Source organism: Mauremys reevesii, linkage group 3 (assembly GCF_016161935.1).
Source record: "Mauremys reevesii isolate NIE-2019 linkage group 3, ASM1616193v1, whole genome shotgun sequence".
NCBI lineage: Eukaryota > Metazoa > Chordata > Testudines > Geoemydidae > Mauremys > Mauremys reevesii.
The window spans coordinates 174,495,735-174,520,758 of NC_052625.1; the positions used below are offsets into that span (position 1 = coordinate 174,495,735).

The 25,024-nt window shown below is 39.6% G+C and overlaps 1 protein-coding gene across 3 annotated transcripts in view; it reads left to right on the plus strand.

Moving 5' to 3' along the window:
- DCDC2C (doublecortin domain containing 2C) overlaps nucleotides 1–25,024 on the plus strand; it is a 113,644-nt gene that overhangs the window by 64,296 nt on the left and 24,324 nt on the right. For all 3 annotated transcript variants that reach the window (XM_039530972.1, XM_039530973.1, XM_039530971.1), the window contains exons 7-10: nucleotides 1,689–1,854; nucleotides 3,654–3,754; nucleotides 20,656–20,718; nucleotides 24,735–24,776. In XM_039530972.1, the coding sequence (XP_039386906.1) occupies nucleotides 1,689–1,854; nucleotides 3,654–3,754; nucleotides 20,656–20,718; nucleotides 24,735–24,776 (372 nt within the window). The remainder of the gene's footprint in view (nucleotides 1–1,688; nucleotides 1,855–3,653; nucleotides 3,755–20,655; nucleotides 20,719–24,734; nucleotides 24,777–25,024) is intronic.

Genomic DNA, 25,024 nt, shown 5'->3' on the forward strand with positions numbered 1-25,024 from the left:
ACCTTAACTCTTTTTAATAAATGTGCTATTTTGTTTGTTTTTTACAGTGTTTGCTTTAGCAAAGCTAGCTCACGATAAGCTGATGGGCTGTCTGTTTAAAGTGGCAAAACCAAGGGGGTTGCAAGTAGAACTGGTTGGGAACTGGAATTTCCATTCTGTGGGAAATGCCAACATTTTTAAAAGTATTTTTTGTTCCAGATTGGAACAAAAAGCAAAAAGCTAAACTTTGAAGTTTCCTATGAAATGAAACCCCCAAAACTGTTTGTTTGGAACTTTTGAAACATTTCATTTTGATAATGTTGAATCATTTAATTTAGATATAAACATGTTACTGTAATAACAAAATGTTTCATCTTTTCATTTTGACCCATTGTTTTTAATATAAAAGTCTAAATTAAATGTGCATACTTATATAAAAGTCTAAATGCAATGAATCAAAATGATAGTTAAAACACAACATTTTCACCTTATCAAATGAAACATTGTGACCTCATGAAACTGAAATGAGAAAATCTAAATTGTTTTTACTTTTTCCCTGTTGAAAAACTCATTAATAACTATGCATTCTCACAAAATGTTTTCTTTGACAGAAAATTATTCCATCAAATTTTTCAACCAGCTTTAATTGCAAGCTTTAATTAGTCTGGTTAGTCTTTCCTGGTACCTTCATGCTATCACTACATAAGGACTACTGTATTAGAAATCTCATAAAGATAAATTTATTGTCTATACCAGGGATTGGCAACATTTGGCATGCAGCCCGTCAGGGAAATCCACTGGCCGGCTGGGACGGTTTCCTACCTGCAGCGTCTGCAGGTTCGGCTGATTGCAGCTCCCACTGGCCGCGGTTCACCGTTCCAGGCCAATGGGGGCTGCAGGAAGCGGTGGCCAGCACATCCCTTGGCCCGCGCCGCTTCCCGCAGGCCCCATAGGCCTGGAACAGTGAACCGCGGCAAGTGGGAGCTGTGATCAGCGGAACCTGTGGACGCTGCAGGTAAACAAATGGTCCCGGCCCACCAGCGGATTTCCTTGATGGGCCACGTGCCAAAGGTTGCCAATCCCTGGTCTATACATATGTAAGTATAACTTCTCAATAGTATGTCCCTGCCTACATTGGAAATCTAATGAGCATCCTCAGGGATCTGACCCACACACAGAAACGTAGCAGCTTCTTTGAAAAAAGCATAGTCATAATTTTTAGACACACACATCTAAAATTGCAACTGTAACAGTATGAAAAGCTACATTATAACAGCAATAATCATGATTTGGATTAGTTTTTTGCCATTGTAAATTACAGTCATGGTCCGGTCATGGAAAAGGCTTTATAGGTTAATAGAAATATCCTTTATAGTGCAGTAAAAATTGATAAAAGCCATTTAGTAATTTTTAATACTATAAAATCCATTTAATCTCCCATGTCCAGCTGTTGCTTCTTGTTCAGCCCTGTAACAGCAGCAGTGAAGGAATGCAAGTGGAAGGGCTATTTTTCTTTTCCAGCCTTTGCAAAGTCAAAAGGCCTTCTAAGAACTAAAGCAATAAAGCAGATATGTGTGAAGGATGCTGAACTGCATTGTTGTTAATCCTGAATGTTCACAGTTGCAAACAAATTACTTGGGCATAGTTAACAGTTAATATAAAAGAGACTGTTAATCATTTGGATGTTCTCTGCTTAATGTTTCATTTAGTCAGAGAAACATAGTGCAAGTCAACCTTCATGTAGACATTCAGCAAAATCACCAAAAAGTCCCAAACCAGCAGATGGAAAAGCACACTCAGTTTTTTATGCTAAAGAAAGCAAAGAAGTCAAGAAGGCAAGACCTGAAAGGACTACGCCCCTGGGATCTGATAAGGGTAATATGAAATGCTGCTTCTCTTGTGTAAGGCAACAGTTATGTTTTAAGAATTTTGTTTTGATGAACTATTTCCATTTTTCTGTTTGTTTTTTTTAAGTCTATGGAATGGTTGCTGAAATGTTTCTATTAAATACTGTATAATGTATGAGGAGCAGAGAAGTGAAAATATTTATTGCTCCTTTGGAAGTAGTACAGAGAAAACACACACACCAACATTTAAAAATATAGGTGCATATAGACAGGCTTCTTAATCCATAATTTCCTCGCAATGTCCAAGTCATTTGGTCAGCCATTTTAGAAAGGATTATGATTAACATAACAGTATCAAAAGCTATCCATTTATCATATTTATATCACTTATTTCTTGTATAAAATCATACTTTAGGAAAAAACATAGCAGTTGTACAGTACATACTATGTATATTTGTGTGTATATTTCTAAACATTTCTTAGCCTGTAAGCTCATTAGACTGGGGTGTCAGGACCGCAGCTGTTGGGGTACAGGGTTGAGGCTAAGACCTGGGTTGGAGGGGACTTGAGAACATGGTCTGAGGTCAGTCTAGAGGGTCAAGGCCAGAAGCAGCAGTCTGTACCGTGTCATGCCATAGGATCAGGTCGTAGTTGAGGTCAGTGAGCTGCACCAGGTTGAAGTCAAATGATCCAGCTGAACTGGGTTAGTGGAACCAAGGCAGAGCGAGGCATTAGAAGTGGAGCAGAGGACCGGGAACTGAGGTGCCAGGAGCAGAGCAGGGGTCCAGCAGCGAGGCCAGGTGTTGAGAGCAGGGCTAGGGTCAGAAACCAGGAGCAAGGTAAGGTATCAGGAGTGCGCAGCACAATCTGTTTGCAGCAGCAAGCCAGGGACCCAAATAGTTGTGAAGATAGCCTCCAGGTATTTATCCTAGGCCTTAAATAGTGTTCTTGTGCCAATCAGGGAACACAGTAGGCTTTGCCACTCAGGACTTCTATAGATGGGACATCCTGTATGCTTGAACCTGTAGGTCTCATAATCTGCTGTTCCATGCTTCACCGGAGCTGTTGGGTAGCAGTGTGGATGGAACCAGCACACCTGGGTTCCAGAGGCCCAGCTCCTCACATGGGGATTGTGTCCACCTGCCTACTTCTGTTTATATGCAAGTTTCTTCTAAACATCTTAGGTTGTAAGCTCATTAGACTGAGGGTTGTCTGTACCTGTCTACTTATATTTGTACAAAACCTAGCACAGTAGGGCTAATCAGGGCCTCTGCATACTTTAATATTAAATTATGCAAATTGCTGATCTTCATTCTGCCTCAAATTTCTGAATGTGTATTCTTGCTTTTTATTAAGAAATAAAACATAATAAATATAAATTAACAAAGAGAAGACAAGAAGAAATTATGTTTTGGGCTATTTGATTGCCCTTTATTCTTCTAGGGCATGAAGACTGATAATTCAACATTTTTAGTCTGTTTCTGTAATAGTTTTAGTTTACTGGACATTGATTTTTGCACTGCTACATGGCCAAGAAAGGGTTAAGTGTTCTGCACAACACTTCCTAGAAAGTCCTTTCAGGCAAAAATAAAATATTTCAACAGGAATACATTTTTTTCTTTGAAACTGATTAGGTTGTGCAACTTTTGGAAATAAAGCCAATAAGATTAATGTGTTTTTCTTATTATAGAATTGATTCTTTACTTACTAAGAAAAATAATGAATTTTAATAATCCTAAGCGTGAATTTGATGAACAAGGAACTGTGACATGTTCATGGAGGTATACAAAGAGTATTTTATAACTAATGTTTTTCATTACTTTCCAGCACCAAGTATTTTTAAAGCTGGTAAACCCCGGGGAGAAGTCCAAGGGGCAGCAGAGGTACAAGAAGACAAAAATCTGAAAGTGGAGATGCCTATCGATCAGGTAAATTCAGGGCAAATTTATTGCCCTCTAATAAATTTATTGGTATAAATATTCTTGGTCCTGTAAAGTAGGAAGAAAGAATTTAATTAGCATATCCCGTCTTGCCCTCTATCTGTCTTTGACAGGAATAAGGTAGAAATAGATTTCCTGGAGTCTCTGGGCAAAAGCAACCCTTTGTTTAAGTTACTGTAACTATTATATTAGAAAAATTAGTGAGACCTGACTAAGCTATTAGTCTGTAAAAATCCCATGGTTGAAATAAAAATAGAAGAAGTGAAACAATTTGGTGTATGATCTTCCTTTTTCCTTACAGCTTGCTGAATTATACATATCAAAGCATATGTCTTCTCTATTAGTCTTAATGAAAAAAATCAGCAAGCTTTAAATAAGCTTGTCTACTTGGGGGTTTTAATTTGCATTGATTTTTCTTGCACATTGATTGGTGCATATTAGTCAGTCTGCAATAATTGTGCATCAACTGTATAATATTTTCTGCTTCAGTATGGATCAGTGTGTATACATGGCATGGATTTGGGCAGAGTAGGTGAGTAACATTCTGTGCAAGTATCCCAGAGTGCTTTGCTTTGCTGCTGTTCTGTATGCATTCTGTGACTTCTCTTGCTCTGAGTTGTGGGATATTGTAGCACGGTGTGCACTCACCGCTGCAGTCTCCTGCTGGTCATCCAGGAATTAGCTCATCCCAGTCTCTAAGCGCCTCCTGCTGGCCGTTATCTCCCTACTGGTACCTGCTTCCTGGTCAATCTCCACCACTTACAGTACTTCTGACCCCACATCCCTCACGACCCTGCAGTGCCCCTTCTCCTGGGTACTGCCCATGGCAGTACCCCCACACTCGGGGCTCCTCCCTTCCCCAGGGAACCCCAGTCCCTTAAGCCCACCTCGCCTCAGTGACCCACTCCCAGTCTTCATCTAGCCCCTTCCTTCAGGGGCAAACTGCAGTCTGAAGTGGCCACTCATCATCAGCCAGGTGGTTGGACCTGCTGCCTCTTCCTTCTCTGGCTGCTCCCCACAGCTCCAGTACCTCCTCAGGCCTAGGAAGCAAAGCCTCAGCCTGGGAGTTCACTAGGCTGGAGCTCCTCCTGTTCCTCCCACCGCTACTCTGCCCAAGGTACCCCCTTCTGCTTACAGGCAACCAGTCTTTCCCTCTCCAAGGCTGGAGAGGGACGGACTACCTTCTGGCCCTGCAGCCCTTTGATGGGGCCCATCTGGCCCTGATTGGCTGCTTCCCAGCCTTTTCTGATTGTTTAATTATTATTGTTTAATGTATCAGTTTGTACCAACACATCCCTCTAACACCTCAGTCTAGGACAGCTTCTCAGATTTGTCACCTAAAAAGAATGGCTCACACCCTCTGTAGTGAAGACTGATGCAAAAAATTCATTTAGCTTTTCTTCAATGACCTTGTCTTCCTTGAGTGCTCCTTTGGAATTTCGATTGTACAGTGGCCCCACCGATTGTTTGGCAGGCTTCCTGCGTCTGATGTACTTTAAAAAATTATTAGTTTTTTATTAGTTATTTCAAATAGGGTAATATTTTAACATCTGTGTCTCCAGGCGACTGTGTACAATCAGGGAGCAGTAATAAAATGCATGTGCAGCCCATCAATTATGTTTATGCTTTGTCCAGGCCGAGAGCCTCTGGAGTGGAGATTCCCAATTCATTCAAAGTTGGTCTAAGTTCCTGGATAACATAAGGGTAGATTTCCTTGTGAGGGCCTGCCTTGTCCTTTACAACTTCTGGGATGCGGACTGCAGTAGCGAAGTCATTTAACCGTATCTACATGCTCTCAAAAATTATTAGTTTTTAGCTGCTCTTCAGATTCTTTTTGGCCTGCTTATACTTTTGCACTTGACTTGCCAGAGTTTATGCTCCTTTCTATTTCCTTCAGTAGGATTTAACTTCTAACGTTTAAAGGATGCCTTTTTTGCCTCTAACCACTTCTTTTACTTTGTTTAACCATGGTGGCACTTTTTTGGTCTTCTTACTGTGTTTTATAATTTGGGGTATACATTTAATTTGAGCCTTTATTATGGTGTTTTTAATAACATGCAGCTTGCAGTCATTTCACTTCTGTGACTGTACCTTTTAATTTCCATTTAACTAGCATCCTTATTTTTGTGGGGGTCCCCTTTCTGAAGTTAAATGCTAATGTGTTGGGCTTCGTTGATGTCCCCCTCACCCCTCCCCATAAGGATGTTACATTTAATTACATTATAGTCACTATTACTATTACTACCACTGTTACAGAGCAGTTCAGCTATAGTCATCTCTTGGACAAGATCCTGTGCTACATTTAGGACTAAATGAAGAATTGCCTCTCCCCTTGTAGGTTCCAGGACTAGCTGTTCCAAGAAGCAATCTTTAGTGCTATCTAGAAATTCTGTCTTTGCCTCTGGTCCTGAGGTGACATATATCCAGTCGTTTAGGGGATAGTTGAAATCCCCCATTATTATTGAGTTTTCGGTTTTTGTAGCCTCTCTAATTTCCCTGAGCATTTCACAATCACCATCAGGTTGGTAGTGTATTCCTACTGCTGTGCTCTTATTATTGAAGCATGGAATTTCTATCCATAGAGATTCTATGGTAGTGTTTGGTTTAAGATTTTACTATATTTAACTTCAGGCTTCTTTCACATATAATGCCACTCCCCATCCAGCACAACCCACTCTGACATTCCTGCATATTTTGTACCCTGGTATTATCGTATCCCATTGGTTATGATTGTTCCACAAAGTTTCTGTGATGCCTGTTTTATCAATATCCTCATTTGATACCAGGCATCAAGTTCACCCATCTTAGTATTTAGACTTCTAGCATTTGCATACAAGCACTTATAAAATTTATCAATATTTAGTTGTCTGCATTTGTGTGATATAATTCAATGGGACTCTTTTTCTTTTGACTGTTTCTTTTCAGTTCCTACCTGTACTTTATCAACCTCTGTTCTCTCATCTGTATGAGAACATAGAGTATCCCCTTTAATAAATCTTCCCCTCAGGGATGTCTCTGTCTGAACCATGTACTCCTCTGAACCAGTCGGCTTTTTCCCATCCCTTAGTTTAAAACCTCCTCTAAGACCTTTTTAATTTTACATTCCAGCAATTTAGATCTGTTTGGTTTAGGTGGAGCCCATATTTCCTGTATATGCTCCTCCTTTCCCCAAGGGTTCACGAGGTTCTAATAGACTTAAATCCCCTCTTCGAACATCATCATTTCATCTATGCATTGAGACCCTGCAGTTCTGCCTGTCTAGCTGGCCCTGTGTGTGGAACTGGAAGCATTTCAGAGAATGTTATCATGGAAGTCCTGGATTTTAATCTCTTACCTAGCAGCCTAAATTTGGCCTCCAAGACCTCTCTCTTACCTTTCCCTATGTCACTGGTACATATATGTACCATGACAACCAGCTCCTCCCCAGCACTGAATGTAAGTTTATCTAGATGTCTCAAGAGGTCTGCAGCCTTCACACCTGGCAGGCAATTCACAATGTGGTTCTCCTGGTTATCACAAACCCAACTATCTATATTTTTAATTGAATCCCCCATTACTATTACCTGGCTCTTCGTAATAACTGGGGTCTCCTCCCCTGGGAGGGGATGAGAGGATGACATCAGCTGTAGGAGAGTCCTAATTATGGGATTGTTTCCTTCCATTCCAGCTTGATGTTCTCCTTCCCCCAGACTTTCATCCTTCTCCACAGCACAGAAGCTGCCTGAGTGGGGGTAGGACTGTTCTGTTGTGTCCCTGAAGGTCTCGTCTATGTACCTCTCTCCTTAGCTCCTCCAGTTCACTCTGATCTCAAGAGCGCACTGAATGGACACATACACCACCTGCCTACAGGCAGGTAATCGCTCATGCTGCATTCAATGCAATAAAAGACATTCCAGAATGCATGATTCTTTTCTGTCTTTGCTGTGGTATCGGCAATGTTTTTAGTAAATCAAAAAGTTTTATGACCTGATAGATAAGGATTGTCTTGATACTGTTAAGTTTTTAGAGTAGCACGTATTGAAGGTAGCCACATAAAACTTTTTCCTCTGCTACTTAAATACTATTTCTTAAATTTTTAAACCATCAAGGTAAGGAAAAATGCTAAAATCAAGTTCATTCATCTACCAAAAACTATGGGCTAAGTTTTTGAATGTAACTCGGAGTTACGAACCAGGGATTTAAATTGCAGTATATAAACTGTAAAACATGTATTTATAACATTTTAGTCCCTCTGATGATAGAAATGAGAGAAAAAAGCTGCAGCTTTTTACTTGCTCCCTTGCACTTCCTCCTCCAGTGATTCAAAGCATAGCTTCCAGCTTTATACTCCTGAGCAAGGCTATGCCTTCTAATCTCTGACAGACACTGGATCTGGAAGATGATGTATGGATACTTTCTGAAATTCTGTGGCCTCTGGGAGAATACTCTGATTTCCTAGTTTGTATATATTAAAAGTTTTTTGATCTGGAATCTATTAAATTCCCCAGAGATAGACACAAAACCTGATAGTGTTTACTTTCTGCACAGCACACGTAGGAAGAGAGACGTAGCCAGTTTCACTGGCAAAATGAGAGCAGAGTGGGGACTTGGATCTAGCTGAACAGCATATGAGTGTAAGCACTAGAAGAATCTTGCCACTTCAGTTACTTTGTGACACAACTACACCTACAGATGTACAGATTGACACAGACAATTGCATATTATTGTGCAGGAATGCAGACACTCCCAAACAATATAACAACACAATATTACAAAAACTTACTACTGGACAGTTGCTGAGTATAACTGAGTGTGAATGCATTATTCATTTCATGTGAACTTCAGCTTTTTTTTGCAGTGTGGGTAAGAATCATTCAGCCTTTACTGTACATGTAAAAAACAAGCTTTATTGTCTATAGAGGAAGGGATTAGACCAATTCCGTGTTTTAAATATCTGGATAACAATACTTGCACAGTACTCTAACAGATTGATAAAAACACCAGTGTTGCTGATATTTTAAAAATGAAGCAAGGTGAAGTGTTTACCAGTCAGGATCCATAATATATGCTACTTCATCTCTATCTTGATCTTCTCCAAATACAAATAATGGCTTTTATGTTTCTTTTTTGTATAAACAAAAACAAATCTGATTAAAGACACCATCATCTTTCAATTTCAGGAAGAATGAGAGAGATTGCCTAAGGGCAATGAACTATCACCTCCTGTCAAATCTCTCATTCAGTTCATCTATCAGGTCAAACCACTTGTGACAGTAAAATCTTTGTTTGTATTTTAAATTGAATTTAGAGCTTGTGAAAGGTGCCAGATGGGCAGCACAGGGAAGTGAAGTCATCTGTTTATTCATGGAACAGATGCTGCTCAGGATGCAGCAGTGGTCTGCTTCTTACTAGCCCACCAATATGTATGAACTGTTTTGGAGTGATTAGCTCAGGTTAGCTTGCTTCATGACCTGACACTCCTTTACCTCTCTGTTCATATAAATTCCACTCATATAGAGTGTGTGTGTGTGTCATACTCCTCCTTAAGACATCCCAGTGGCAGCTGCTGTTATAAAAGGAGACATAGTTTCTTCTGATTTCCGCACAGGGTCCCCTAATTCTAGTAACAATTGGAAGTTACTAGAGTAAGAGATACATTTGGTCCTGCCTGCACTCTAAGCTACATAGTGTTACTTTTGGAGACTGAGAAAAAGACAGCTGTTTGAGGGTATGCTAAGAGCTTAGAAGCTTTCTCTTCTGTTCTGTGAATAGTTTTAATTGGCCTTGGAAAGGAAGTGGGTCACACACTCTTGCATAGAAAATGCTTTATCATCACTGCTCTCTGAATTTCCCTGAATATTTCACTGGACACTTTTTTTGTAGCTCTGTATACAGGTGCAGAATAAAACCTGACTTTATAGGCTCTATTAACTAGGCTTTCCATATATTCGTGCTCCATTTGGAGCCAAACACTCCATCACCAGCCTGGTAAAAAATGGCTTTTGTACAGACCCATTATTTACTTTTAATTATAAGTCATCTAACTGCTAACTAGATCAATAAAAAATTTACCAAAATACTTTTGTTCTCCTCTGTGAATACTTAAACACAAGAACGATGTGCTCATTTGCTGAGAGACAAAGATCATACCTGTGTTGTTCGTTTCTATGATACTAATGCTAAAAGAAATCTTTAGTGACTCATGTTCAGAGTTTGCATGGGTTTGCATATACATTTCAGCTGTCTAGTCATGATGTTTTATTAACTCTACTAGCCATCTAGAGATTGGAAACTGGTCAGCTATTGTAAGAATTTCTTTGCTGCCATCTTTGAACTCATATAATATTTCAGAAACTGGGCCTGCCTGTTACACAGCTTCTTCCTGATATTATCACAAGATAGACCTCAACCTGTTATATATGAAAAGATTATCCTGAAAATAAACTGGCTTCATCTGTCTCTTTTTTGCTAAGAAATTAAATACAACTTTGGTGTCTCTCTAACTGATACTATATTTACAATGCTGACATTTTTTGAAGATTTCATTCAAGAGACTGACAGGGCGTAAGACTGCATTTCCATTATTCTACCATCAGTGGACACTTTGAAATTATACTTTAGGGCAAAAAATACGGATAAGTGGAATTATGAAATCAGAAATATTAAACGCTGTTTCTTCACTGTTTAGCCAAACTAAATCATTAGGTTGACCTAACTACAATGCACAGGGTGCAAAATTTTTCACAGGCCTGAGAAATGTAGCTAGGTCAATCCAATTTTTAAGTGAAGACTAGGACTAAGACTAGCAGGAAAAAAAATTCAGCTAAAGAATACAAATATCATTCCCATTGAAATAAAACCAAAAAGTGAAATGTAATCACCAGTCAAGAAATTTTGTTGGATAATACAAGCCTTTGGGACTTGTGGTAAAATTTGCAATGGGGATAGTTAACACAGAACCAACCTAGCTTGGTAAACACGACTTCGTGGAAAGATGGAAACAGAAAGCTTATCTGATTTCCAAATCTTGCTGCAATCTTAAAAGGTGTATCTTGGAAGCCCTCCAAGCAGTCTTCCAGAAGAGAGTCTGTTCAGTTTTGCTGAAGATATCAATGCAGAACACCACTGCAGACTTTATTAGAAAAGTCAGACAGGCTTTTGATGTTAGAATGCAGTTTGCCCATAATTAAAGGGACACAAATAAATTTAAAAATCAAACTTATTTCTCAAGACGTTTTGTCTACTGTTGATACAAGTAACCCCTAAAATCAGTATAATTGAGGAAGAAAATCCCCCACAAAAATTCTCTTTATGTTGTGCATTTCACAGCCCATTGTATAAAGTTAATTTTCATTGTCTCCACTGTATAGTCCATTAGTTGGTCACTTCCCTCTTTGTGTGTGTGTGTGTGTGTGTGTGTGTGTGTGTGTGTGTGTGTGTGAATCTTTTACACAGCAACAGGGAAGAGAATTGTATTTTTAAAAATAAATAGGTCTCTGAAACCACAACTGGCAGGGTACTCGGGTGCCCTTGTAGTACCTGAAACAACTTTCAACATACTTTTTAACTGGTTTTGTGCCTCTAGTGCTAAAGTACTTGGGGTCAAATCCTGGTCTACTGAAGAAAACAGGATTTTGCCACTAACTTCACTGGCATCAGGATTTGGTCCAATGGTGAAGATGAAAAGCTTTCAGCAATCAGGTTTGGGACTCCTGATGTGTTAGGCTTTGTTTAAACACTTAGGAAACCTTGGTCTGCGGCCTGGTCTACATTTAAAAGTTTTGCCAGCATAGCTATGCCAGTTAGGAGCATAGACACAGTGATGATGACATCAAAGCCGTTTTGCTTATTTTTTTCAGGGAACTGGTATAAACTATACTGGCAAAATAATGAAAATAAAATAGACTGCATCTGTACTAGGAGAGGCTGCTGGTATAGCTCTTCTGGTATAGCTATACCAGCAAAGCCTATCTAGTGTAGATAAGACCTATGTCTCAAAGAGTTTATAATATAGAGCAGCAAATACCAACACTCCAAACTACTTATTTATTTGTATTTTTAAATAATCACTTACAGTGAGCATGCATTTCACTATATTTAGTCATAAAGACTTGTAATCAAATTGCATGGCTTTAAATATTAAAATATTAGAAAATATATTTTAATTTTAGATCATATTTCTGAAAAAAGGGTATTCAACAGGGCAGGTTGCCATTTTTGAGGCCCTGCTCCAAAAATAATCTCATGAAGTTAACAGTCTCAGTCTCTAACCTTTCGTTTTTGGGGAGGTTATTGGAAAGATGTTGTTTGAATAGCTCCAGTTATATCTTGAACTTGTAAATGTTGCAGATCACTGTCAGTTTTGTTTTAGCTGTAGGTACAATGCACAGGTGATTTTGTTGATGGCAGTATCTCTAGCAATGGTGTACATGCTGATGAGGATCAAAAGCTATCAGCAGCCTTTGATACTAATAACTACTGGGCTTTGATGACTTGCCTGTGGGATCTTTCACGAAGATAACCCTTCAGCGGACTCTTTTCTTCCTCTTTGAAAGGTGCTAAAGGGTACAATGAAAGCATTATTTTAGTTCCCCAAGGTCTTTTACAAGCAGAATACTGTAGGGTTCCAACTTGCCAACCATCCTCTCCAATATGTATGTCAAGACTTCAGGGGAAATAGTGAGAATTTTGTTTTGCAATGTCATCAATCTGACAAATGTGGTGAAGTGGTTGGGAGGAAACTGGTTTAAAAGGAGCCCAGATAAGATGGAGGAGAATGCTGATTTGAGGAAGAGGAAATATCTAGAAGGCATAGTCTTGGCTTAGGGCAGTTTTCTATTTGAAGTGTCTTTGATCTTCATTATTGTCATTCTTGGGAAGGAGGAGGGAAGTATTGGATGCCTCTCTGCTCTTGGTGATATGCGATGCTGTTTCAGATACAAGTCTAAGCTGGACTGCCATCCTTTCTTTCTGATTCTTCATAGTTTCATAGAATTTAAGGGAGGGGTTCTCAAACTGAGGGTTGTGACTCCTCAGCGGGTCACAAGGTTATTACGTGGGGGGTCACGAGCTGTCAGCCTCCACCCCAAAGCCCGCTTTGCCTCCAGCATTTATAATGGTGTTACATAGATTTAAATGTTTTTTTTAATTTATAAGGAGGGTCGCACTCAGAGGCTTGCTATGTGAAAGGGGTCCCTAGTACAACCACTGGTTTAAGGCCAGAAGGTACCATTAGGTGTCATCTAATCTGACCCCCTGTATATAACAGGCCATTACATTTCATCTGGTTACCTAGCATTGAACCAAATAACTTGATTTGATGACATCCAGAGGTGGAGAATCTCCATCACTTCCAATAGTGAATCATTCTGACAGTTAAAAATGTGCACCTAACTTTTCATTTGACTTTAACTGGTTTCAGTTTCCAGTCATTAGTTTTTGTTTATGCTTTTTTCTGATAGAGTAGAGTCTGATATTTTCTCCTCATGAAAATATGAATAAACTGTAATTAATTCATCTCTCAATCTTTTTTTTTTAAATAAGATTAAAGAGATTGAACTCTTTAAATGTCTCACTTTAAGGCATTTTCTCCAGCTCTTGAATCGGTTTTGTTGCTCTTTTCTGTACCCTCTCTGATTTTTCAACATCCTTTTTAAAATATAGGTGGCAGAAATATAAGCAATATTCAAATATTGGTCTCATCAATGCTGTACATGATGCAAAATCACTTGCCAACTTTTACTTTCTATCCCCCCAGTTTATACATCCAAGGATCTCAGTGGCCCTTTTTGCTATCTAATCATTCTGGGGACGCGTGTTGATTTGCTTGTCCACTGTAACCCCCTAAATCCTTGTCAGAGTAACTGCTTTCTATGCAGTTACCTTTATCAGCCAAATTTGCTGTCTCACCAAACAATGAAATCAGCGTTATTTGACAAGAAAGACTTACTTTCTATAAAATCATGTTGACTGACATTAATTATAGTCTTGTCTTTTAATTCTTTATCAATTAAATCCTGTATAATTCTTTATCAATTCAATCCAGTACCAGCTTTTCAATTATTTTTCCTGGAATTGATGTTAGGTTAATTGACCAATATTTACCTGGGTCATCCTGCTTTCTCTTTTTGAGTATTGCCACTTTCAACATTAATACTCTTACAGTGTTCTGGAATTTCCCTAGTCTTCCAAGATTTATTAAAAATTAACATCAGTGCGCCAGAGATTTCTTCAGCCAATTCTTTTAAGACTCTTTAGTGCAAGTTATTTAGGCCTGTTGATTTTAAAATGTTTATCACTAGTAGATGATGTTGTCTAGCATCCTCCTCGTTAACTAATGGACTGGAAATTGCTTCATCATCCTCATGTTATATGAGTACATCCTCCCTCTTCTTTAAAAAAAAGTCAGAAATATTTACTGAACACTTCTGTCTTTTCTGCACTATTATTAACAATTTTACCACCTCCATCTAGCATTGGGCCTATTCCATTGCCAGGATTTCTTTTATTCCTAATAACCAGGGATGACCAAACTGTGGCCCACGAGCCACATGCGGCTCTTTTATAATTAAAGTGTGGCTTGCAAAGTCACCCAAGAAAGAAACTAACAGGACTCCACTGGCCATCACATACAGTCCCCAGCTCAAACCCCTCCAACGCATCATCAGGGATCTACAACCCATCCTGGACAATGATCCCACACTTTCACAGGCCTTGGGTGGCAGGCCAGTCCTTGCCCACAGACAACCTGCCAACCTGAAGCATATTCTCACCAACAACTGCACACTGCACCATAGTAACTCTAGCTCAGGAACCAACCCATGCAACAAACCTCGATGCCAACTCTGCCCACATATCTACACCAGCAACACCATCACAGGACCTAACCAGATCAGCCACACCATCACCGGTTCATTCACCAGCACGTCCACCAATGTAATATATGCCATCATATGCCAGCAATGCCCCTCTGCTATGTACATCGGCCAAACTGGACAGTCTCTAAGGAAAAGGATAAATGGACACAAATCAGACATTAGGAATGGCAATATACAAAAACCTGTAGGAGAACACTTCAACCTCCCTGGCCACACAATAGCAGATTTTAAGGTGGCCATCCTACAGCAAAAAAACTTTAGGACCAGACTCCAAAGAGAAACTGCTGAGCTCCAGTTCATCTGCAAATTTAACACCATCAGTTTAGGACTAAACAAAGACTGTGAATGGCTTGCCAATTACAGAACCAGTTTCTCCTCCCTTGGTTTTCACACCTCAGCTGCTGGAACAGGGCCCCATCCTCCCTGATTGATCTAACCTCGTTATCTCTAGCTTGCTTCTTGCTTGCTTATATATACACACCTGCCCCTGGAAATTTCCACTGCTTGCATCCGAAGAAGTGGGTATTCACCCACGAAAGCTCATGCTTTAAAACGTCTGTTAGTCTATAAGGTGCCACAGGACTCTTTGCTGCTTCTACAGAACCAGACTAACACGGCTACCCCTCTGATACTAAAGTCCCCCTCGCGGGTCCTCCATTCTCCACCTACCAGACTGAGGCGGGAGCATGGGACCTCTGCCTTGCAACTGGGTGGTGGGATGGGGCTTCTGCCCAGCAGGGAGGAGGGTCTCGGGGATTCAGCCTCACAAGGTGTGCCTGCTGGGGTTCAGGGCTTCAGCAGGAGTAGGGCTGAAACCCCAAGCCCTGGCAGGTGCCTCCCAAGGCGCTGAAGCCCTGATTCCCAGCAGGTGTCCCCCGGCTCACAAACTTCTGAAAATTTTCGTATGCTGCTCAGAGGTCTCCTTCCTATTGTCCTTAGTCCTGTCAGCATGGATTTTTCCCTATGTGACCGGAGTCCCATTGGGGGCCAGCTATGGTCACTCAATTAGGGTGAACTGCAATGAATGGGCCAGACAATCCCTATAAAGCTGGCGGATATTCCAATACTTAGATTTACCAAGACAGCATAAAACAGTCTCTTTATTACCTTACTGGTTACTCAGAAGTCCAAACAACACAGTTCCCTTAAAGTGATCCAGCCTCAGGCCTCCATCCAGGTATCTAAGTCAAATATGATGATTTCTGAACATTTTGTTTCATTGTATAAAAGAAAAGGTTCTACCAGTCCCAAAGGATTGGACACATTACCTCCCAGGTTACTGAATATTCCAGATCTTACCCAAATATACGCCACAGCCAATTCTTATTAACTAAACTAAACTTTATTAGAAACAAAAGAGAGAGAGTATGGTTAAAAAATCAATATACATACAGACATGAGTTCAATTCTTAAGATTCAGATTCATAGCAGAGATGTGAGCTTTGTAGTTGCAAAGAGTTCTTTTGGAAATGGTTCGTAGGTTATAGTCCAGTGTTTAAATCTCATATTCAGGGTTTACCAGCATAACTGGGACCTCAGTCTTGCAATTCAAACTTCCCCCAATGAAGCTTAAGCAGATCTGAGATAACGGAATCAGGAGCCAAGGATCTTTTATACAATTTCATGTCCTTTTTGATAAGTTGGAGTTCAAAAGGTGTAATTAGCATGATTTTGAAGGCGGTCCATCACCGGTACTTAGCTGTAGAATTAACATAAGGCAATTTGCTTGTTCCTCCACCATTCACAGATTATTTGCTATAGATCTCAAAGACAGATGTATACAGAGATATCCCATGTTTAGAAATAATTTAAATGCTAGCATGTTCTTTTGATCTCTGAATTATCAGAATACAGCCTGGACAGGGACTGTTGATTACATCGTTGACCCTACTCATACATATGTAAATAAACAAAAACACAAACATTATCTCCCCACATGTCTTTTGAGGGTTTTTTATTTTGCATGATGTTTAACCCTTTCTAGCCTTGTGTGTCACCCTAATTCCTTCGGCTTCCCATATCAATTTTCCACACTTCAAAATTTCTAATTTATATTGATTGCTATCTCTTCCCCCCCTTTCCATTTGTTATATATTGCTTTTTATTTTTCATTGCTGACTTCATTTTGCCACTGAACCTGGGTATGCTTTTTGCCAGTATTGTCCTCTTTTATGACTGTGGAATTGTGGCTTTTTGGCCTGTAGAGGTTAGCAGTAGATCCTCCTGCTCTGGGTCAGTGGGAGGCCTCTCTGCCTCACTACACCAGTCGGCATCGCCCACAGTCAGGGATTTAGCAGAGGAGTAAACATTTGAAGGCTCCGGCCCTTAGGCAGGGCAGAACCGCAAAGGCAGATGGTTCTGGCCATTGGCAGGGCAGAGTCCTAAACGATCTAAAAATTTCCAGCCCTCATGCACAGTGGACCAACAGCCAGTCATTGGGTTCCGGCCCTCAGGTTGGGGCAGAACAGCTGGGCAGTATATGAGCTCTGGTCCTTAAGCAGAGGCAGAGCAAATGAGCAGTCTGTGAGTGCTGGCCCTTAGGCAGGGGCAGAGCTGCAATTTAATCTTGGGACCCAGGCCTTCAAGCAGGATGGGGAATCAAACAGTCTAGGAACTCAGGTCGCTGGCAAGGCGGAGCACCAAACAGTCTAGAGGGTAAGACAGGGGGTTCACTGACCTCTGAGGCAGGCAGAGAAGTAGGCAGTCTATTGCCTGGTGCCTTGGCTCAGGTAGGCGGCAGACAAATGCAGGCCTCATGGCCTACAGGTGGGGAGGCTGCCACCCCAGGGACAGAGGGACCTCCACCAGGTCCTAGCCGAGGGCCCTAACAGTGGCAGAGTGTTCCACCGCTGGGTCAGTGGGGAATCCAGCCAGAATACGCTGACCGCATTTCAGGCAGCAATGTGGTCAGACTGGTGTCAGCTATCCCTGGGCCACTTCCTCCCCTCCCCTTGGGATGTACCTGGATCCATGAGGTCCTCCGCTTCCCCAGGGTAGATAGGCAGTGACAGTCCCGGCCACTCCTCAGTGCCTCAATTGGCTGCTGGCTCCCATTGGTCCAGCCAGTCTTCAGCAGGGTAGGATCCTCCTTGGGCTCCAGTCCCTGGAGCAGACAGAAGGCATCTGTCTCCTCCTGCGGCTCCCACCCTACTGAGCTGCAGGGCTCCTCCTTTATATTTCCTGTCCTGCCCTTTAACCAAGCCTGGCCAGACTCCACCCACCTCGGTTCAAGGGGCGACACCTCCCCCTCTGCATCGGTGGGAGGCCACTCCACCTCACTACATGGCCATCCAAGAAACTCATCTTAAAGAACTCCCAATTTTCCTTCGTGTATTTCTGTCTAAATTTTTCCTCCCAATTAGTTTTGCCCATAATTTCCCTCAGCTTTGGGAAATAAACCCTTTTGAAGTCTCCACCACAAATCTGTGCCTAAGTAACTATAAGGCTAGAGTGCAATGTGCTTTACTGGGGAATATTCTTGGAAAAGGCATAGTTACGCTTCTAGGAAATGGTGCAGAATGAGTGAGAGAAGGACAAAGGGTAAAGAAAGACAGCTGTGGAGAGCTGGTGATTCAGAGAGATGTGTGATGGAAAGAGATCAGAAAATATGGGGATAGCCTTAGAGGGGGAAAAATGATAAAGGTCCTAAGGAAAGAGAGAGAATGGGACAAACGGAGGATGGGAACAGAAATAATAAATGAGAGAGAGGAAAACAAAAAGAAATGAAATGTGATACAAAAGAATAGAATGTGTGTGTAAATGAGAGAATGAGAGAGAAATAGCGGTAAATACACATTTCTTTTTTCTATTTGCCAGGTAGGGTTGCTCCTAGCATAGATATGATTTTATATTTGTAGTATAAAATTCTGATTATTTAGTTTTGTTCGGTTTGGGGAGATGCGTTGTGGGAGGTGCAGCAACATTTTTCCTTGCCTGGAAAAACAATACATCTAAGGTTATCCCTACTCTAAAGCTACTTTACACTACTCTGACTGTTAATCGTTTTCCTTCTCTTATATTTTTCTTAGAATGTATTTAGTCAGGTAGTTTTCCAAAATCTATTTTATTCCATCAAGCCAAAATGAAAGTCCTCTGCTTTCTGCAGAGCATTTGCAGCTTTTTGCTCTCACAAACCCTCCGAGATAAATTTTCTCTCTCTGTCCCAGTCCCTTTCACTCCCTATGTTCCATTAGTTAATTACAGTTCATTCTTGTTTTAAAATTCCAAAGCACCTGCTAAGCTGGTACTTGCAAAGTTAAATACCTATGTTTCCATGGAGAAAGGGGTGTTATAACATTGAAAAGGAAACTAAAGTGTCCTGACAATGGATCAAGTGCTGCTTGCTTTACTCATACATAGTCCCTACATAGTCAATATAACTACTTATGTGAGAAAGAAGTGCAGATCGTGGCCCAGTAGGTTTAATCTATATCCTCATTGTATAGCAGGAAAAAATGGTTTACTTTTCTTTTACTTTACTTTTTACTTTTAGTGGTATACTGTGAAAAAGAGATTTTTCCTTTTAATTGTTAGAATTACTTTCTGAAATTCTTTTTATTCTATATTCAGTCTAGTGAGGATTTAAATTCCTGTAAACTTTATAGAGATTGTCATAATTATGCTATTTTGTAAACTTCCTTAAATGACCTGTTTACTCAGTAACCTTCTGCTAAGCTAACCATTAGCCATTTCAGCATCATGGAAGGAGGTTTTGGTATTTGGTATAATGTTTTTGGTGTTGTAAATGTGACACTCATTCCTTGTGGTTCTGCTAAATCACTTTCAAACATTAATGTTAATTATGAGTTCATATACATTATTTATGAACTGACTTTCTTTTACTGATATGAAATATACACATTTCATTATTTAAATACTTTGAGCTAAATCCTTCAGCCATAACTTAGGCAAAAGTCCCATTGAAGTCCATACTCAGTCCTGAAGTCAAAGGGAGTTTTATCTTAAGTAAAGTCTGCTGGATCAGGGTTTCTATTTCTTAACAAGTACATATTTTTTGTGTGTGTACACATTTTGAAGCATGAATTATTAAACTAGTATTTCTCAGTCTATTATTACTTTTTCTAGCGTCATGAATATAGGGGGAAGGGTAGCAATCTTTATGTATCCTTGGCAGCTGTACCGGATTGCCTTACCTGTAAAGGGTTAAGCAGTTCAAATAACCTAGTTGGTACCTGACCAGAAGGACCAACGAGAAAAGAAGATACTTTCAAATCTGGGGGGGAAGGATTTATTTGTTGTTCTGTGTGTTGTTCCCTCTTCGGATGGAGGGAGAAGCCAAGCAGTACAATATCTCCTGAAAATATACCTGGAATAATCCATCTAAAACCACAGAAACTGTGAGTAGGGCAAGGAAATGCATTAGGTTATCTTTTGTTTTGGCTTGTGAATTTTCCTGCGCTACAGAGGTAGTTTAATTCCTGTTTTTGTAACTGTGAAGCTGAGCCCAGAATGGAATGCTCTGTGTTTTAAATCTTTTTATTACCCTGTAAAATTACTTTCCATCTTAATTTTGCAGGTGTGATTCTTTTACTTTTTCCTTCATAATAAAAGTTCTTCTTTTAAGAACCTGATTGATTTCAATGTCCTGAAGACAAAGGGTCTGGTTGTGCTCACATTGCTGAAGCAACTGGTTGGTATTTTAGTTTCAAGCCTCCCCAGGAAAGGGGGTGAAGGGGCTTGGGGGGATATTGGGGGGAAGAGGGATTCCAAGTGATCCTTCCCTGAATTTTTGTGTAAATCACTTGGTCGTGGCAGTAATACCAGTCCAAGGACAAGGAAAGGGATTTGTGCCTTCGAGAATTTTTAACCTAAGCTTGTAAAATATAAGCTTGGGGGTCTTTCATGCAGGTCCCCACATCTGTACCTCAGAGTCGGGGGGAGCCCTGACACATAGACTAAAATTTTCTTTTAAAATGTATGTTAAAATGAAATTGAAACCAAAAGGAATGTAATAGAAAAGTAGTTAGTAGCTAGGATACAAATTTTGTCTGTTAATTGATTTTTTTCACCTAGGTTCCAGCTCAGATTGTCCAAGAAGAAGAAATTGTGGCACCTGCCAGTACTCTTGCTGATGAGGTTAGATTTCTTTGTTTTCTCAGTAGGGAGGAAAGTGTATAAATCTGTAAATTAAGAGTGGACTAGAATAGGAATCCTTGAATCTATCCTCTTTTTGAATTTCAGGGTTGAATGTGAAACACTTGTATTTGATTCTGAGATCCAAACCAACTAATGTAGCTTTAGTCCTATGTTGGATCCCAAACTGGGCTGGATCTATTTTCTTCTTTTGGTTTTGATGCCACTGAACTCTCACAAGAATATCTGATCTACATATACAGATATACATTATTCAAAGGTAGTGGAAATCTTGCAGGATCATCTGAACTAACTATATTTCTGTCATTTGGGGCTGCAGTTTTACAATAACAGTTCATAAAATTTCAGTTGTTCCTGAGCCAGCCTTGACTGAGACTTGAACCTAGCCTATATCTAATCTAGATCTAAACATCACTTCCTTAACCCATCTGTACCATAAGTTAAAATGCACTACATTTGTAGTAATGTAATATGTCCTTAATTTCAAAACCAAGTGCCTAAAGTTAGGTTCATAAGTCCATATTTAGGCACTTAAATAAGTAGTTTGATTTTCCAAAGTGCTGTGCATCCAGCAGCTCACACAGAAGTCAGGGGAAATAGCTGGCTGTTGAGCACTTTTGAAACTCAGGCCATGTATTTTTGCCCCTAAATTTGGATTCATGAACCTAACATTTTGAAACTCTTGGCCTGGATTTTTATTCATATTTTATTTAAAAAGATTTTAAGAGAAAGTGCTAACTCTAAGCCTTGCGCAGTACACAGTGTGGCAGAAATCCTAGCCCCATAGAAGTCAGTGGGATTTTGCCATTGATTTCAATAGGGCTAGGATTTCATCCAGTATGTAGTTTTCATTCTGAGGGAGTTGTTAATCTGCAAAGCATTGCTCCTGTATCAATGCCTTCCCCTTTGGGCACTATAAAATGAAAAATGGAGTCAGTGTGGTCGAGTAATTAGAACAGAACACTGCGCAAAGGATACCAAAGTTCAAAGGATACCAGTGTATGCTGGCTCCAAGGTACACCAACTTGTACAGATGAAAGGCTGGTCTGCCACAGTTGTGATAACTACAAGATTTTGGTTGGATAGCTTTACTTTTAATTAAGGCTCAGTACACTCAAAAATAATAATCTTTATTATAGGCTGAAGGTGTGTGGTGATGTACAAGACAGTTTTCTCAGATTAATTAAACGATATAAAAAAGGAATAAATAGAAGAAAAGTGTTCGTAATCAGTATCATTTAATCAAAATGGTTCAAGCCTGTATTAAACACACATTTGCTTCTGGTTTTTTTTTAATGCCACAAGTAAGCCAAAGGCTGGTTTGTAGGCACTGTGCCCTTTGCAACATAAATAATAAGTAACTAAATGATTCAGTAATGGAGTAAGTAGCTTTGAGCCCAGATTCCACAGGATAATTAGAAACAAACCTTTAAGATAATTATTTGTAAGAATATGCCCAATAATTATTAATCAGATTGTTTACTAACACACATCCCCTTCCATAGATTTATAACCAATTTATACCCTGTAGCTAGAGAACTGGACATACTGTTAATAATCTGATAGATTATTTTAAAGACCTAATGCAAACCTAGATATTATTCTTATAATCTCTCACATAGTGCTTTCCATTTTCAGATTAATTTACAAACATCAGTTAATGATCACAGTGAGCCTTTGAGTAAGGCATTATCTAGAGTTTATATGGAAGAAACAAAGATGCTAAATGATATGCCTGAAACACAGAATTAATCAGTATCAGAACAAGGATTAATAGTATCACAAATAATAAACAATACATAATTCCATGAACTAACTGTTCACTTCCAGCAAACTTTTTTTTTCTTTTAGTGGGGTTTGCAGAATGAGGAGTGGGGAGGAGGTATTTGCAAACCACAGTGATCACAAGGAACAGTGGTGAAAACTAAGGCCAATTATGGTATCTGGATCCTGAAACCTTTGTTCTGAATGTGTTTGCTGAAGTTATATGTGGTAGATACACACTCACTCACTTTTTCCTAGCTGGAACTGGGAGATTTTTTTTTTCCATTATTTCTTTTTTTCTTTTTTTTTTTTTTGTTTGGTGGAAAAAAGAAAAGATTATGGGTGAGGCAGTTACTACTTGTAATGACTCAGCAGCTGGGAGATGCATTGCCATCTGCTGCTAAAGCCGTTTAATGGCTTAGGCCAAGATTTTAAAAAATGGGTGCCTAAGGTTAGGGCCCCATAATCCTTATTTAGGTGCCTTAATATGGATTTAGGTGCCTGATTTTAAGCACCTTTTTTTGTGTGCAAATTTTGGACTTAGAACTTTAAGTCACTGTCAAAACTGTGATCAGGCCCAAGTCATAAGCAGGGAACATGGACCTAGGAGTTTGGATCTGCCTACATAAAACTAGTGTGAAGGACACACACAAATGAAATACAGAGTCTCTTATTTCAAGTAATAACTCCAGTAAAGTCAGGATATGGGAGTTGTTTACTGGCATTGTGTGGAAGGAAAGGGGAATCTTCTAGATTTATTGTGGCATTGCCCAAAAAACAGATACTGGGAAGAGGAAGCTAAATATAATTTTCTGTATAGGACCCCTGTACAGAAGGACTCCTCCACTGACCAGATCTGCTTTAGGTGCACCAGGAAAAAAGGGTTAAAAGCTGTGCAGCAGGAAAAAAGCACAAAGCTACCATAATGGAATTTATGAGAGATCTGATATCACAGGAGTGCTCTGATTAGCAAATATATAAATGAATAAATCTGAAAGTTGTTAGGTGTTTGTGTCCTCCAAAACAGTTCTGAGTAAGAACATCTTCATTTGTGAAAATTTGCAAGAAACTGAAAATCATCTATCAATCTGAACATTGAGGACTGAAATAATGAAATGAGTGACCTTGTGGCACTTGAAGGGATACTGTTTAAGAGGAAGAACAAATAATTTTGAATAAACATGGAGTGTTTTTGCACCTTTACATGGCCTTTAACAGTCATAACAGATCAAATCCAGAAGTATTTACACTTTTGTCTGAAAAAAAAATAAGTAAAAGCCAAGTTAGGACTTTAGGCTCTGTATGTCTGTGTCTGATCATACTTCCAGTGTACTGTACTGTCACTGATATTTTTAAATATCCTTTTATTCCAAGTTCTAGTTTTACATTTTTATATCCGTGTTGCAGCTTTAAGCAATTTTTCCAGGAGTGTCAGGGGAGCAAAGTGTGTCACTTGCTATACTCTTTGAAAGGGGGTAGTGTATGTTCCACTCTGCAGTCTTCACCTGCCTAGCTCCTAGCTCTTTGCAGATGTGGGGAGAGAAGACTGCTCCCTAGTCCCTTCCAGCCCCATAATCACAGCCTGAGACACAAGACTCTAGCAGGCTATTCACAGGGTGATCTCAAGGTTGAGATTACAGAATGCTTCTGCTTGAGAAGAGGATGAGCTACTTGTGGCTTTCCTTCTCTTCCGTAGTTACGCACGTGCAAAGGGCTAGTCCCAGTTTTGCCCTGAGGGCCATACTCTGCCCTTAGAATTGAACACAAAAGAAATTGTGCCTGCATATCTGAAAGCAGAAATCAACTCCTTGTACAGTGATAAAAAAAAAAAGTAAATGACAAAACATGTATAATTTGGCATGTTGATCCAAAATGTTAGCATACCTGAGTTCTTGTGATCATGTCATTATATTCTTCATGGAAAAAAGATTAAACTTGTTTGTCTTTGTAATTCTCCAAGCACTATGTCTCTTGCAAAATTGATGCCTATAACTTACTTTTAGTAAAAATGTACAAACACTGTTCAGGTCATTAAAATACAGTAAAAATGTCAACTTGAGATTTAATAGAACTTACAGTAAAAGAAAAAGGTGTGCATGTCAAAACTATTCTTTATACATTTTCCGTGTGTGAGATTAAAACTGAGAGCAAAGAAAGAGTGATAAATGTTAGTAATGAGATTGCAACTGAAAGTGCAAGGGACTGATCGTTATATCTTTTTTTTTTTTTTATAGGCTGAGGAAGGTGGCAGTCCCTATGAGGATATTGAGAAAAAGGTTTGTATAAAAAAGAATGTCAGGTTACTGTTTTCCTGTATAGGAAAGAAAGTATGGAACAATAAGCTGAGTACAGTACTGTAGGTTAGAAGGAAATTTATATGTATTTCTAACTGTTGAGCAGTAGTTCAACTAGAAAACAATATATCTCAAGTGCAATACCACTCCTAATTACTGTGGGCTAGATTGTATTGATGACCACATAGGTAAATGAGTAACCATGGACTATTCATTTGAGTAAGTTCCCA